This window comes from Strix aluco, chromosome 26 (genome assembly GCF_031877795.1).
Source record: "Strix aluco isolate bStrAlu1 chromosome 26, bStrAlu1.hap1, whole genome shotgun sequence".
NCBI classification, from domain to species: Eukaryota; Metazoa; Chordata; class Aves; order Strigiformes; family Strigidae; genus Strix; species Strix aluco.
Window position 1 is genome coordinate 1,626,137 of NC_133956.1, and position 15,039 is coordinate 1,641,175.

At 40.9% G+C, this 15,039-nt stretch overlaps 1 protein-coding gene across 5 annotated transcripts in view; it reads right to left on the minus strand.

Annotated features, from left to right (window-relative positions):
• Positions 1-562: 562 nt before the first annotated feature.
• LOC141935006 (zinc finger MYM-type protein 4) overlaps positions 563-15,039 on the minus strand; it is a 44,612-nt gene continuing 30,135 nt past the window's right edge. For 4 of the 5 annotated variants that reach the window (XM_074850887.1, XM_074850886.1, XM_074850889.1 and 1 more), the window contains 11 exons: positions 14,146-14,264; positions 13,633-13,804; positions 12,523-12,576; positions 12,221-12,400; positions 11,638-11,732; positions 10,896-11,067; positions 9,023-9,174; positions 7,570-7,681; positions 5,985-6,233; positions 4,987-5,116; positions 563-3,529 (listed from right to left, as the gene is read on the minus strand). In XM_074850887.1, the coding sequence (XP_074706988.1) occupies positions 3,322-3,529; positions 4,987-5,116; positions 5,985-6,233; positions 7,570-7,681; positions 9,023-9,174; positions 10,896-11,067; positions 11,638-11,732; positions 12,221-12,400; positions 12,523-12,576; positions 13,633-13,804; positions 14,146-14,264 (1,643 nt within the window). In that variant the 3' untranslated portion in view covers positions 563-3,321. Of the gene's footprint in view, positions 3,530-4,986; positions 5,117-5,984; positions 6,234-7,569; positions 7,682-9,022; positions 9,175-10,895; positions 11,068-11,637; positions 11,733-12,220; positions 12,401-12,522; positions 12,577-13,632; positions 13,805-14,145; positions 14,265-15,039 lie in introns of those variants that run through there. The other variant, XR_012626449.1, reaches the window with a different exon arrangement.

Genomic DNA, 15,039 nt, shown 5'->3' on the forward strand with positions numbered 1-15,039 from the left:
AGAAATCCAGGGGTTTCTTTTAGATCAGTAGTTGGCAGAATAATTCGTAAGATAATTTAACTTCTTTCTGCACCTAATTCTGTGGCATTCAACGTGCCCCCAGTTTCCTTCGTTAGTCAACCAAAGCCAGGAGAGAGCAGCAGGTTCACACCGGGCACCTCCCGCAGCGAGAACTGCCAGGAAACTGCCGGCGCCACGGACGTAACAGCCACATTCCAGAAGCGTTTTAAACAAAAATCTCTGCAAAATCCAAAGACTTGTGTAAGCAGCCAGAGCTGTGAATGCACTTGGTAACAACCAACGCAACGCACTCACTTCCAAGCTCTCAACCCGGACAGCAGAGCCGTGCCACCGGCCCCGCACGCTGAACGGGGAGTTCAAAACCATCTGCCTGGCAGCAGGACAGCACAGCCATAGACACCCTGTTAGCAGGAAGCATCATCTTCTATTTTTCTCTCTCACACTCATCTTTGTCGTTTCTCTGTCCACACTGAGACTACAGCACGGTTTTTCTCCTTAAAAGAATATTTCAAGCAATAAACATTGTGGCACGGTCAGCAAATGAGTCAGAAATGTTTATTATAAACAACTTTGTCTACGCGTTCAGAATTTTGATCCTACGTGTATAATCTATAAATATATTTTAATCCTTCAAGGTAATCCATCTTGTAAGTCAGTGTGAACTTTAGCTGGGCTGACCAGAAATGCCTCGAGAGGCAAAGATGGCCCAGGCACACCCCGGACAATGCACACAGTTGCCAAAGGGCCTCCAAGCAGAAGGTATCTGACCAGAGAAGTTGAAACTATAACGATTTGCTCTGCTAACTGTATCATCAAACTGCACCGAAACCCTTCTCATCTCTGAGACACTAAGTGAAAGGAGTGAGCACAATGTTTAACAACTTTGCTTTCAGCCAGTCAAGCTTGAAGTGATTGAACTTTCCTTGCTGAGAGAATACGAAAGGCAAATAGCTTTCATTCCAAGTACCTGGAAACAATTAACGTATGTGGAAGTGTTCACAGACAAGACAGACTGAGGGTCTTCAGAGAAAGAAAGATGAGTATGTTTCTCCTAAGGTACAAATATGCTACTTTATTCTATGGGAATATTTCTGTTAATGTCTATTAAAGTCAGACGTGGTGTTATTTTTCAGACAATCCCCACCCGACGGAAGCCTGCCCTCCCAACAGCCTGTCCTAGCTGCTGCCTTGCCCGTTCCCTGGGGGCGGCCCGGGAAGGAGGCAGCGGGCAGAGGCAGGGGGCAGAGGCAGGGGGCAGAGGCAGCCTGCTGCAGCCCCCCACAGCCACGCTCTGGCAGGGGCTGCCCAGGAAACACGGGAATTCCTGGACCCTTCCCCTCCCCTACTGACATCGAGGTTCTGGGCACACCCGTGTGCCACAGGCACAGCTCGGACTTCTTTTACACACTCATCTTTCCAGAATGATTTTCTTTTCCCTGAAACGTTCTATCAACCATCCCAAGCCAAAATACCATGCCTGCTATTTCACTACTTAACATAACTACAGGGAGGGACAGGTCAGTGTTCACAGAACAAGAAATCAGCCCGCAGGAGCATCCCTGAGCCTCCAAGTGCCTGGGGAGGGCACTGGCAGGGGATGTGCTACGGCCGAAACATCTCCCCGGGGAGTGCCGGGCCAGGACAAGGAGAAAGCAGTATCTTGGACCAGAAATGACAGACACAGATGGGCTTTGATCAGACAGAATCAGGGGCAGGTTTACTTTTCACATAGTTTTCTGTATTAAAAAATACATCAGTGAAATCTGTTACAGGCAGGGACAGGACTACTGAGTACACAACGTCAATAGACTACTTTCTGATTTTATTTTTGTTAAATTACCTTTGTTACTGCTAAAAAAATAATTAAAAAACAAAAACAAACAAAACAAAAAAAAGGAAATAATTCAAGGCTGTTGATTTTCACCTCTTGAAATTTTAGTGACAAGATCAAATATCAGACCCCTGTTACAGAAGATGGATAACTGACCAGAGCTAGATAAAAACCATACAATTCTCTTCTTTAAAAATAGTTTGGGTTTCCAATGAATTTGTGACCACTGGTCATCAGAAACACACATCTATAGCTTGAGAAAACGGAGATACAGACAGTATCTGATAATGTCCTGTCCTCTAAACACAATGTGGGAGCTTTTCTCTTCAAAAAGACGCAGTAACAGCCAAGCCTTAAAAAAATCTCTTTCGATTTCCAGCACTATGACTAAAACTCTTTGGGTGGGGTGGGAAAAAAACACACATGGTAATTTTATACCACAGTTCTGTTGTCAAAAGTAATACTGCATCCTTTGTACAACACTGCACGCGTTGCAAAGGTGGAAAGAGTGCATGTATCTTTCTTTTGAAATGACAAGGCCCTCCAGATTTGCCTTATAAAATAACCAAAAACACAGGAGTAGGGAAAGAGGAGAAAGGAAAGCTGCCTTAAGGGAAAAAAAATTTCCGCGCACCACAGTATTTGCTAGATTATATTGACAGACTGCAGAGCTACTGGGCTAGGTAAGGGATTTTCTGCACATACCCCAGGACAGTCACTCTCCTGTACATACCCCAGAAATGTTCGTCCCGTAACATGATCGCTCTGAAGTTTGACCTACAGCACCTCTTCCACGTTGAAGACAGAACGGAGCTAGAGCTGGTACTAGCCTGGACCGAGAGCTAGATTCTGGCATCGTGTGACCATTTAACAGCAGCCAGACAGTCGTCCATTCAGACAGCTCCCCTGGCAGACATGCCAGCGGTTCTGCCTTCCTAACATTTGATCCCAGTTTCAAGAAAATTATAAAAGCGTATGTGTACGTGTATTTATAACGGAAGGTGTCTGTCTAAGTATCACCACTTCCTCTCCTGTCCTCGTGAAGAGCTCTAGGATCTCCACGTGTTCTTTGGCAGCAGGGACTGCCAGCCATCAGGCTGAGAAGCCACGTGAGCCACAGTCTAGCTCTCCATGCCCAACATTGTTATGGTAAGATTTTACACAACCATTTTCCTTAAAAATATCTCACAACTTTTAAAAATCCTAAACAGATAAAGGATTTATGCACCACTCAAATAGGTTAGTTCATCTTGAATTTGTTCAGAGGATTTATCGGTGCCACAGGACGTTGGTTTTTGCAGCTTACACAGCTTGCTTCCTTCCAGTTCCAGTTTGTACATCCACTGTGGTTCAAAATACGCCTGTAGGTGACATTATCTTGGCTTATTTGATACACATTTTCCAAAGGCTGGACGTATTCACAGTTTGGTGCTTCTGATGTGTATTCAAAGGAAAATACCCCACTTCAGTTAGTCTGATAACTCGATATCAGAGTCCTCTGATTTGACTTTGGCAAGTTCTTCGTGTACCTCCCTCACCATAAGAATACGTGTTAACATGATGTCCAAGGTTCCTGGGTCTATTGGCAATGTGGAATACCACATGGGGCTATTGGGTACACAGGAGCGCTCGGGTTGAAGGTAAAATACATCACTCCTCTGCTTCACGCTTTCGGAACTGTCAATGTAAAGAAAGGAAGAGCACATTATCGGAAGGCAGCGTTAAGAGTCCTTCTCACAAAACGGGAAGGAGAAACAGCAAAGAAAATGAAAGTTACGTTGAGACGACAACGCTGTGATTTGAACAGCATAATGAAAATTTTTTTGTTAGTGACTTGGTTTCCCCCCTTCAACTTAGGGAACAGTTAAGTTGTTTCCAGGTCACTTAGTTACTTATAAAGAAACAAAGAAAATTGGAGAGAGTTCTTCACAGATGTTCTTCAATCATAGTTCATCCAATTAGTGGTACTAGCACCTCGGTACGATTGCTAGATGCATCTGGCATTCAGTCTCTGAATGAAACTGGTTCGAGTATTCCAGAATTGCTGTGCACTCTGGCACAGGGAATGTTCGAGAGCTAGACAGACTAAACCCTAGCTTGCCTGCTCGTGGGGCAGAATGGTAAAAGCCCATCTGCTTGAAAGACTGACCGTCTGACTCCGAGGCAGCTTTCAGGCTCTGGCAGGAAGAGACAAAGCCCTCTAGAGCAAGGAGCCCTCCTACCTGGCTTTGGAATATTCACATTAAAACAGCAAAGTGAATTTTTACTGCTGCTTGCACCACTGCAGGGACTCGGCTATGATATATGATGAGGAGAATGAAAATACCTTCCCAGCCCAAGGACAGCTAAAAGCTTCTAACAATCTGCAAGCGAAGACAAGGAAGGAAGAAGAGGGAGCCGGAGTCGGGACAGCTGCTAGGCATGCCTGCGCCTAAGTAATGGGACTATTTGTAGTAAGCTCAGTAGCTGCATTTTTAAGGGTGATTTATTTAAGTTTTAGCTGACACTAATGAGATGCTGTTCCATTTTGCATGGGTATTTTCTTTGAAGAGAGAAGAACATCATATTCCACCTGCTCAATGATCTAACTAAAGTTTATATAGAAACAGGAGAGACAAAATGATTTATGTGTATGTCCCTGCTATATAGTCTCTTTTCTAACTCCTAAATACCAGTTCATCTCACATTTCAGCAGGCAAAAGCTACCACCAGTTTTACTTAATTCACGCTTTTCCTACCCTCTCTCACAAGGAACATGATGTCAGGGTATTAGTTAAAACCTTCTCAAAAGAAGGATCCTGTCTGGGAATTAAGGGAGATGAGAACATCACGGTCACTGCAGTTACACCCCCCGTTTACACTTACACCCCATGGATGTGTAAACAAGCACTGAAAGAATACATCTCTCTCCCTCTCTCCTCTCAACTCAACACCAGTACCAAATCCTCCCTATGTGCTGAGTCTAAGAGCAGTGCTGGTGCTGGAAGCCCTGTCAGCACGGTTCTGTTCACACCGAGGGACCAGGAACTGGAGACAGGAGCCCACAGCACTGGGGCAAAAGGTCTGAAGGGGATCCTTGCCCAAATGCCTGTTCTAATCTACATACAGATCAAAGATCAAGTTTTGTCACTTACCATTTTGATAAGTAGAATTCATAAAGTCGGACTGGACATCGCAGGGGATTATCCGTATTTTCAGCCATTTCCACTGCTGTTGAAATCTCCTCATCTTCGCTGCGTTTCCTTTTGCCTACAGATAATTTATCTGGATACACAAAAACAGCATCACAGAAGCTCAGTGAAAAACAGCGCCTTCAAGGATAAGCCTTAGTCACTGAGCCTAGCGCTCAGTGATGGGACTGTGCATCTACTTGACCTGATTATCTGCCACAAGCAAGTCAACCGGTTTGACCTGCTGGAGGGGCAACAGATTGCATATGCTACAGGCTGCCCACAGCCTACTCCTCTGCCAGAAAATCAACAAGAACTAGTAACTAGCAGAAAAATACGGAGGATATCATTTTTCTTAATAAAGCAGAATTCATGTAACACACTGGAACTATTAACTGAAGAAGCCAATAGGATCAAAGACTTCCCTTTTACAAATACCAAAAAACAACTGCGAACAAAAAGCTGTCTGTCTTTGCCTCTGAGGTCCAGAGGATAGTCCCTGCTCATGCGCAAGCCCCTAGCTTCATCTGAACTGCTCCTCTCCGTTGGCGCTGCCTTGTTTGGTCACCGCGCAGACCTAGGATAAATCTGGCAATTAGAAGGGCATGACAAGGGTCTGGACCTCAAGAATATGACGTCCTGAGAAAGGACTTCAGAAAAGGCCTTTAACTCATGCAGTAGTTAATAAAGCGTTATGAAGCCTAGGATGTTATAAAAGCTATTAAACAAATTTGCAACCAAATGTGTGTCACCTCTTTTGTAAGCTTTTACTGGACACCTGGGCTCATGCAGAATTTCTTTAAACCTTACTAGAGTGAAAAAATCTTGAAAATGTACAGGTTAACAGCATATTCATAGCTCTCCTTACTGCACAACACATTTTTCTCCCCAGTCTTTTTTAAAAAAAGGAGTAGACAATACAAATATAATTGCTAAAATTCAGATTATTGGAAAGCACTCACCTGATTCTACGTCTTGTTTTTGAAAGGGCGGGAAAAAACGTAAATATGTCATCTTAGTATTATACTTCAGCGTTCGGGTGCGTCTCATAACATGGGCAAAGGATAGTTTCAGGTGCTCACTGACATTCTTTAGTTGGAAGTATTTGGTGTTGAAGAATAGAAGTGTGTTCAATAAAACAATAGGGGAATATGCACCCAGCTGTTTACATTCCCACAAGTGTTCTTCTTCAATTCTTGAGAACATATAACCTAGAAACAATGGGCAAAGAAAAAAAGAAGAGAGTTATTTATGCAACTTTAGGGCTGTCCCCATATTCAGTTACAAATGATTGGCTTTTATAGCCCATGTCTAATCTAGCAGATTTTCAGAATTTTCCCAAAGCGATGAAAACATCCTACGTGAGCAGGATGGGAAGGCAGAAATGAGTAAAATTAGGTAGGCAGATTTTGCCAGAGATACATAGAAGTCCTCTTTCAGTTAACCTTCTATATTAAGGAACCGCGTGTCAGATCTAATTCAGACCTATCATAAGCAATTGTAATTCCAATAAAACGCAGAAGACTGCATGCAGAACGTAAGAGGGAGCATGGGGAACCAAGCTGAGGAACAGCATGATCTTCCAATACCTGAAGAACGGAGAGAAGGATATAAAGGCAGATTGCAGACAGCAGCAGAATCTCACTGAGTTCTAATTTCACTGTGCTAAACCAAAGTCAGCCTAATGCAAAAATGTATAATTCCTAAGACATGGAGCATGAGTTTAAAATGTACCATCTTTATATACAAACAGCCCATTGTGATTGTCGTAAGTCAGTTAGGAAAAGGAGATATGGGGACTTGTAAGAGAAAAAAACAAATCACTGTATGCAGCAGCCTATAAATAATTGGATTATTTCTGTATTAAATAAAAAGTTCATTTTCTAAATGAAAAGCCAGTTGTGGATACATATATGGAGTTGCCAACATCACTCAGGTTTTGCTGATACTCTGAAAAAGATCTTATGTACTAATCCAGCTAATGTCCAGCTTTAAAAACTGCATGATCGTACTGGAAGACCAATTAAAAATATCTGCAGAATTTGGGAGTTCTTAATTTGGAAGTGACTGAGGTGAGAACAACCTGGAATTGAGGAGTCGGGACAAGATTCCAATGACTTGCTAATGTGATCCTCGGATTTATCAGAAAGAATATTTCCAGTACTAATAGGGAACTACCAGTGCAACTGTACGTGGTATTTGCAGTAACTCATCTCAAATACTGTAAACAATTCTGGCTACCTGTATTCAAAAAAGAGTAGCTACAACTTGAGGGAAGAGAAGAACTGGACTACCGGAATGGGCAGCCTTTCTTTCAAAGGAGTTGAGAGATTGATCAGAGGCAAAGATGTATTTAAGTGTAATCCATAACTGGTAGAGACAGACATAAAATCCATGATGCTAGTCTACCACAAACAATTACATGGTGGAGAAAGAGGAGACTAACGTGAATGCCTCAGATCACATTCTTCTTCATGGCACTGAGAAAATATTAATTTATAATACAGCTTTGTCATGCAGCTACACAAAACAAAATAATTGTCCTACCATTTGGAAGAATTGTAGGTTCCCAGATTTTCAAAAGTTTTGTAAGTTCAATCATAAACCTGGAATAGGGCTCGGTAAAAATGTTATCTATTCTACCATTCTCAAACAGGTACTACGAGAGAAAAAAAGGAAGACATACAGTTTGTGATTATGTAACATTGCAGAGAAGATACAGGACATCAGATTATTTTTCTTTCTTATGTCCCAGTGTCTTATGGTCCAAAACACTTTGTTGAAATCTTCAGTAAGGTATCAAATCAAATTTTCTGCAGAGACTGGGACCTCCCCAGTATGAAATGAGAGATCTAGGCAAGAATTATTGTTAATATTCCAAGCTCTAGAGCTGTTTTCTGAAAAATCATCATCCTCTAAGTGTTAAATATTCTTTCTAAATTTATACGCCTATAAAAACCAGAAGAGTTACTGAATATTTTCCTGTTGAAAAGAACTTCACATGCTAATACCTCCTGATAATAGATATAGGCCCAGTGCTAGGCTGCTGAAACAGTTTGACTTACAGTATCAAGGTAAAAGTCCCCTCAACTCTTGTCAAGCAGCAGTTAAAAAATGTTTTCTACAAGCCAGGAGTGTGTATCAATGAGTCAAAACTGGAACACTCAGAAATTGCTGATACTCCTAGAGCTTATCAATGGCACTTTGAATTTTAACTCTTCCTGCAATTTTTTCAAGCATAGCCAGGAAAAAAAATTAAGATAATTCCATGCCTAGTCAAATGATAGGTTTTACATTGGAAGTAGCTTTTGATTCCTTATCTTCAAATGACTGTTTAAGGAAAGGAACAAGCAGGCTAGTCAAAAAAAAAAAAAAGCCTCTAACAGAAATACACAGAACTTCTGTCTTAAACAGAAGTTAACATTATACTAGGTTTGTACTGCAACTGTTTCAAGGCAGGTAGCAAGGACTTAATTAAATTACTCTTAGCATTCATTAATTTCAATGCAATTATTCCCATCGTATTTTTTCTGTAAATATTGCCAACACAACAGGTATCTGTCTAGCCTCCAAAGGAGCTCAGTCTTTGCTGGGTAACCTCTTCCATGTAAACGTGTATATTAGGAGAGCGTTCTCCAACTAGTTTACATCTAAAACATTCCATCATAAAGCAAATATTTCTGAGGAGCAAATCTTTCCTATACATGAGAAAGGATCAAAAAGGAACCAAACCCAAAGATGTGTGCCTAGGCAGAAACACCTAGTCCTCCACACCACACTCCTCCCAGGTACAGAAGAAGTCTGTTCACTCTGGTCATAAAAAGGTCCAGACAAATTAGTCAAATACGGGATTAACACAGGCTAAGAATAAAGCAGAAAAAAAGACACATTCTTGCCTCCTCTACAAAAACAAGCAGCTGCATGGGACTATGGATATAAAGCATAAATAACCAGAGCAAGTTTCGTACATTCTCAGCAGTACCCTAATTTTCCAAGTTACCTGCTGAATTCCAAGGCACAAGTATAAGATGCTGTCAGGATCGTATTTTTCTCCATTTGGTCTCCGCACCTCTTGAATAAACTGGCACAAGCCAAAACTCAGCTCAGCAAAAGTGCATGAGAGAATGTCCTCCTTGAGTTTCACAGGACGAACTGTGGCCAAAAAAATTATGAGAAAAATTAACTTAATTCGACAGATTAAATCTTCACCTGTTCCTTATTATTTCACATGGGCAGAACTATTAAATCTTGTACCTCATACATGAAGTACCCTGTATGACTAAACTTGTGAACTATTTCCTATCTGTTGGCTAACAATTAAATGAGGATTTGGCCAATAAAAAAGAAACCACCTGCATGTGCAACGAGTACAAATGCTGCAACTGAGTAGTAAGGCTGCAGGTATTTAAAGCTAAGACACCTAAACGTTAGGGAGTGTGCTGAACCCAAAGATGCAGCGTGGCAACAGCTGCATGTACTCAGCGTAGGGCTGATAAATAGGTTTCACCTCTGTGGCTGGACTCAGGGGAATCCTGAGTGAGAGAAAGGTCTTGAGAATTTCCTAATAGCTCTGGACATGAGTTGAGTGCAGCATATTCAACCCCTTAAAGGGAGGAGGAATGGAGCTTAACGGGACATGCACGGGATTCAGAAAGGGAAGCAGAGCAACCAGGGGACGGATCCGTCAAAGAATCTGCAGTGAAATTACCAGGGTTGGCTGCTCCACAGCTTACAAAAGTGCCTGCCTGGGACTAAGCAGGGAACCTTTCTGGGAGGGGTGGGGGTGCACACAGTTTCCTGGAGCTGACTGTAATATTTGCTTCCTTAGCCACAAGAAGAAAACACAGTAACTCATGTGATTACTCTTCTTCTGAGAAACAAAAAACAGCTGTTCTCATGTAATGACAGTAAAAATTCCAAATAAGAGGAAAAAGCAGATCTCATTCTAACTAGAATTTTTCCCTTTGCAATCTTTCTTACCTAAGCCCTGCCATGCTTAGTTCTTTAGATTGCAGAAGTATTTAACACAGTTTGCTCTCTTCCCCACCATGCCCAGAAAGCTCAGTTATATTCCTAACTTAAATTCTCTGCTTGACTCTGAAACATTGTCCACAAAACTCTCAGTGCAAGCATGTAAGAGATTTGAGACCAGGGAAAAGGGGAGTTAACACACTGCCAAACCCCAGGACTGCTGTGCTTTTGTAAAAAAAAAAAATTCCATAACTAGAAAAACAAACTAAAATGACATTTATATTGTCATTATTATCTATCAGCCTAGTGAGACATAAGAAACAATTCATGCCCTTTAAAGTTAGTTTCAGGCAGGGTGCAGCACTGAATGGGTAGACTTTTGGAAGGTTTCTTTCCAGCTGTGAAGCCTAGAAATAAGGTGTTAAGATTTTTATGTCGTAGCATGCTTTTTTTTTTTTTTACAGCAAACAGTTACGCTGACAAACAAATACTTTTTGAGTGTGTCAGATACAGATGAAAAGGATGGGGCCAAGACAGTGTTGTCAACTTAGAATTATGGCCTGATAATAGCTCAGTAAAGGCCCTGCCACTGCATGCAAATGAAGAATTACTACACACAAATGTACACAAAGTGAAGGTTAAAAGACTAACATTTCTAATGTTGAAAAGAAATCTGGTATTTTAGAGCCTGTTTTAATAGGTAACAGATCAATTAAGAATGTAATAGCTACGATTTTTAAATACACGAAAAGATGCAAGACAGTATTCCATAAAATCTTTTCTCCACTCACAGATCTTTTAAAACTCAGTGATATCTAATCCTAATTTTTATTTGAACAACGTATCACACCAAGTGCTCTTCAACCAATTATTTCTGTTTCCATCGAGAGAGAAAAAATTACCTGAAAACTTCAGGTCCCCTGGTTCCTCCTGTGCATTCTTCCATTGGACCCAGTTTTTCCAGGCATTTACCCCATACATATACTTTAGCGTCATCCCAGAAACAGAGCACCCTGGGTAGGAGCCCTGCATCAGATTCCGGGGCTCTACAGAAACTACAGACTTCTTCCGTCCCTACAGGCAAACAAACAAATCAAAACAAAGGAACATTTAATAAGCTCTTCATCTATGGATGCTTAACTTGATCTCACAGAAAAAGGCCATTATGCGGACATGTAACAAAATTCTACTCTCATGACAAGTCTGAGTGGATATATATGTATTTTTAGTATGTGAACAAATACTAACCCCATTTTACAGAAAAGGTGCAATAAAATATAGTAATTCTCACTCTGATAAATATGCACAGAAATATATTCCTCTCTAGCTACACAAGCAAAAATGTATTCTTTCCTCCTGTACATTATGACACTACTGAAAAGATAACTCTTTTGGAGTTTTTTTGAAATGATACACATCTAAAAACTGTTCTGCACTAAAAAGAGCATTTATTCTACCTAGTTGTGGAGCGGAAAGAAAGAAAATCTTATCTTATATAGCAGAACAGGAAAAAATATACAGCATAGTTAAATGGAATTCTCATTTTCACCCTGGAGCAGTATTTTTTTACTTCTGAGAAAAAGCATGCACATAATGTTATTACTTCAAATGCGAGGAACTTGTGTTCCAGGAGTACTTTCTTACCCGTCTTTTTGGCTGTGGGAAGCCATCTCTGTGTCTCCGTCTTGCTCGTGAACGTGAATGCAAACCCAGTCCTTTACTGAGAGGGTCAAATGAGTCTGAAGTCAAATCAACACCATTAAGAGTTTAATTATATGATTTACCAGCCCAGGTAGAAGTGTCACTTAGATACTGTGGAATACCTTACAGTTTGCAATCACACCTGCACATTCAAATAAGGCTTCACCTTTGAATAATTAGACAATCTATGTACCTTCTGTAAAAAGAAAGTAAATTCTCAGAAGAGGAAAAAAGCACCCCCCAAACAGTGGGTTATACCTGGGGACACAGAAGTGATAAATTCAAAGGAGTCAAAGCTACCTGCTACTCCTGTCAGGGCTTTTGTAGAACAGTGTCTTTAAAGATACCAGTAATATTTGTAACATAGTAATTTTTAGTAGAGCTGATGTATTATTGCAGCTTTAAATATCCAGTTTCGCTACATGAAAACACAAACCCTTCATAAGCAGGCTGCTGGTACAATGCTTACTCAGAAAATTGTGTGTACTTTTATACAACAGTGCATTTTTCTTCACATTATACCGACCTGATGGAAAATCTGCCTCCAGGTCCTGTTCCACATCACCTTTGGAGAACTGCTTTAGTTCTGGATCTGGTTCTGGCAGGGCATTTGATCGTAAGGCATAGTGATTTAACTCATCCTCCCAGCTGTGGGGAGTGGACACTGCTTCTGATTCTAGATCTCCACTGTAAGTGCTACCTTGGTCTGTAACGAGAGTGATCAGATATACCATGTGCTATAGGAAAGGGCAGACAAAGAGAGAAGTTTGCAAGAAAAGATACGTCAGGATCAAAATTCACTTGCAAAAAAAAAAAAATCTAACTGACCTTTCTCAAATATCTTGGGGTCCAGGAAGAGCTCATGCTCAGATGTTTGAGAACCTTTAGAAAAAGAAGGAAATCTGTATCTAACAAATGACTGACAGCTTACTTAACTAACAGAAAATACTCTGAACACCAAAAAACTACGTATTAGGTCATAACACTAACACACACGATGCGTCTTCTCCACTACAGTTCTCCTAACAGCTTTCTACCTCGGCCATGCCATTATGGGAGAAACAGAAACGCAGAACTAATCCACGTTTGCTTTTCCAAACGTTTCCATCCCTCCGTGTTTGTTATTTGAGTCATCTGTAGACAAGTAAGATATTTTGTTCATTTCTTTTCAGCTTGTTCCACTTTTATTACATGGAACAATTACTATCCAACACACTCTTAACTTGCATCACCCTCCAAGAATCCAACATAAAAAGCCTGATAGGAAAATATTCTTGTAAAGCAGCTGCTCTGTCTTCTTGATTTTGACTTCTTCTCCTAATGCATGGTGTACTGATCTGGGGATTACTACCTCTAGTAATCCGTTACTGTCAACAAAAGTCAAATCATCACCTAGGATCAGGGAAAGGGAATGCAAAGACATTTAAGCCACTGTCAGTGCTCAGTATCTAACGTGGGTTCTATGCTAAGCATAGCTCTACTGAATGTGGACTGATAAACCTCTGACATTACAAAAGCTTCAGAAAGGTACAACTATAACCAGCACCTGAGATGGGAACTATGGAGGAACACCGGGTTAGTCTTAGAAGAAAATATGTTTTCAAAATAAAGAATAGAATATTGTACACAGAGGCAGAAGTATCTCCAAATACACAGTTTAGCTGAATTCCCAGAAGGGCTCCTCATTTTAAAAGAATAACTAATCAAAATTGCTAAGACATGACATAAGCATTATAGTCCTGGCTAGGTTGGCACTTTACCTGCATGAACACTTTCACTGTGGATAATAAATGTTGTAAGACAACAGGACCACTTAACTTGGCACGCACACGGGGAAGCAGCCAGTATAGGCCCTACATCTATTTCTCTACCTATTTTCCATCATGAGAGGACCTTCACCTCACTGCATTTAGTTTCCTTTTTAAAAACACCACGTACCACCATGAGAGTGTGTTTTTTCTTTCTCCTCATCTTCTGCAATCATTTCTGCCATCTGAAGGAGATCAGCTTCAAATGGATTTGTGGGAACCTTTTCTCTGATATCCTGAATAGTTTCAATGATCTTATCAGCGTTTTCCAGGGTAGTTGGGAAGAGCATGGGCACGGGTACCTATGGAACACGTGGAAAATGTCAGAGCATGTTTGGGGGTGAAGGGAACCAGCAAATACACAAGGGAGATTCGCTTATTTTTACATATATTTTAGGACTACTGAATTTAACTTCAAAATAACTCCAGACTGGACAACTTGTTTCATTTCTGCAATAACTCTACAAATTGGTAGTTTTGTGCGATGATGCTTAACCAAACATGATGCAACAAGGAAAGAAATGGCTTCAAGGACTCCAAACACCACTTGCATGACTAGTCACAAACCCCAGTGACACTGCGCTGTGTCCTGTTCAGAATCAGATTGTACACCACTTCCCTTGTGAACTGAAGTGTAACTTACAGGTACTGGCATCCCAAGCGGAACTGGTGTGTACTGAGTGTAGAGGTGAAGGGGCACTGGCACAAACACCGGTACAGGAACGGGTACCACAACGATCTGCGGTGGAACTACTACTTCTTCTGTTATACCAAAAATAGAACAAAACAAAGATTGTTTAACCACATGACTATCCAGTACACTCCAGAGTGTCCATGATAATTGTTTGGACTTCTGCTTGTAACTCAGTGTGTGCAGTACCACGCCTTGGTTCAGAGTCATCTTTCACTTTAACATTGTTGTAACAAGTACTAATACTACAGTTTGGAAAGAAACAGCACCGGGACTACATACACGAATGCTGGAAGGGAAGAGAGTGGAAATAAGTATTAAATACTAACGTCTGCATCCAATAAAATCGCGTGTTATTGCAATTATCTCACAACTAACTACAAGACCATAAGAAGGTATCATTAAAAAAAACAACTACGATCTTCTCACTTAATTTCTTCCTCAAGAAGAAGGGCTAGATACCCCAAACTCCTTCTATAGTAACAATGATGAAAAAAGCACTTCCTCAATGGCAATCTGGACTATGTAATAGCTTTTGAAAGTGCTTCTGTTTCCCCTCAGTCCTCCCACAGAGGGAGCTTAGAGCAAACATGCATCTAATGAAATGATCTTAGAAACAGGGACTCAATTTTCAGAGGTTCTTAGGATCTGTATCTAATAACTAAAAGTGAGAGTTGAAATAATCTTTGAAAAATCATGCACTTAAAATAAGCCTGCTCTTGTGGCTTGAGCTGTGAGACCTAAGAACTCACAAATTCTGTCCTCAGGAAAGCAAGTTCCCTCCACAGCCTTTTCCATGTCACTTAACCATTGCACTTCATCCCCCATAGTTAAGATGATTGCAGA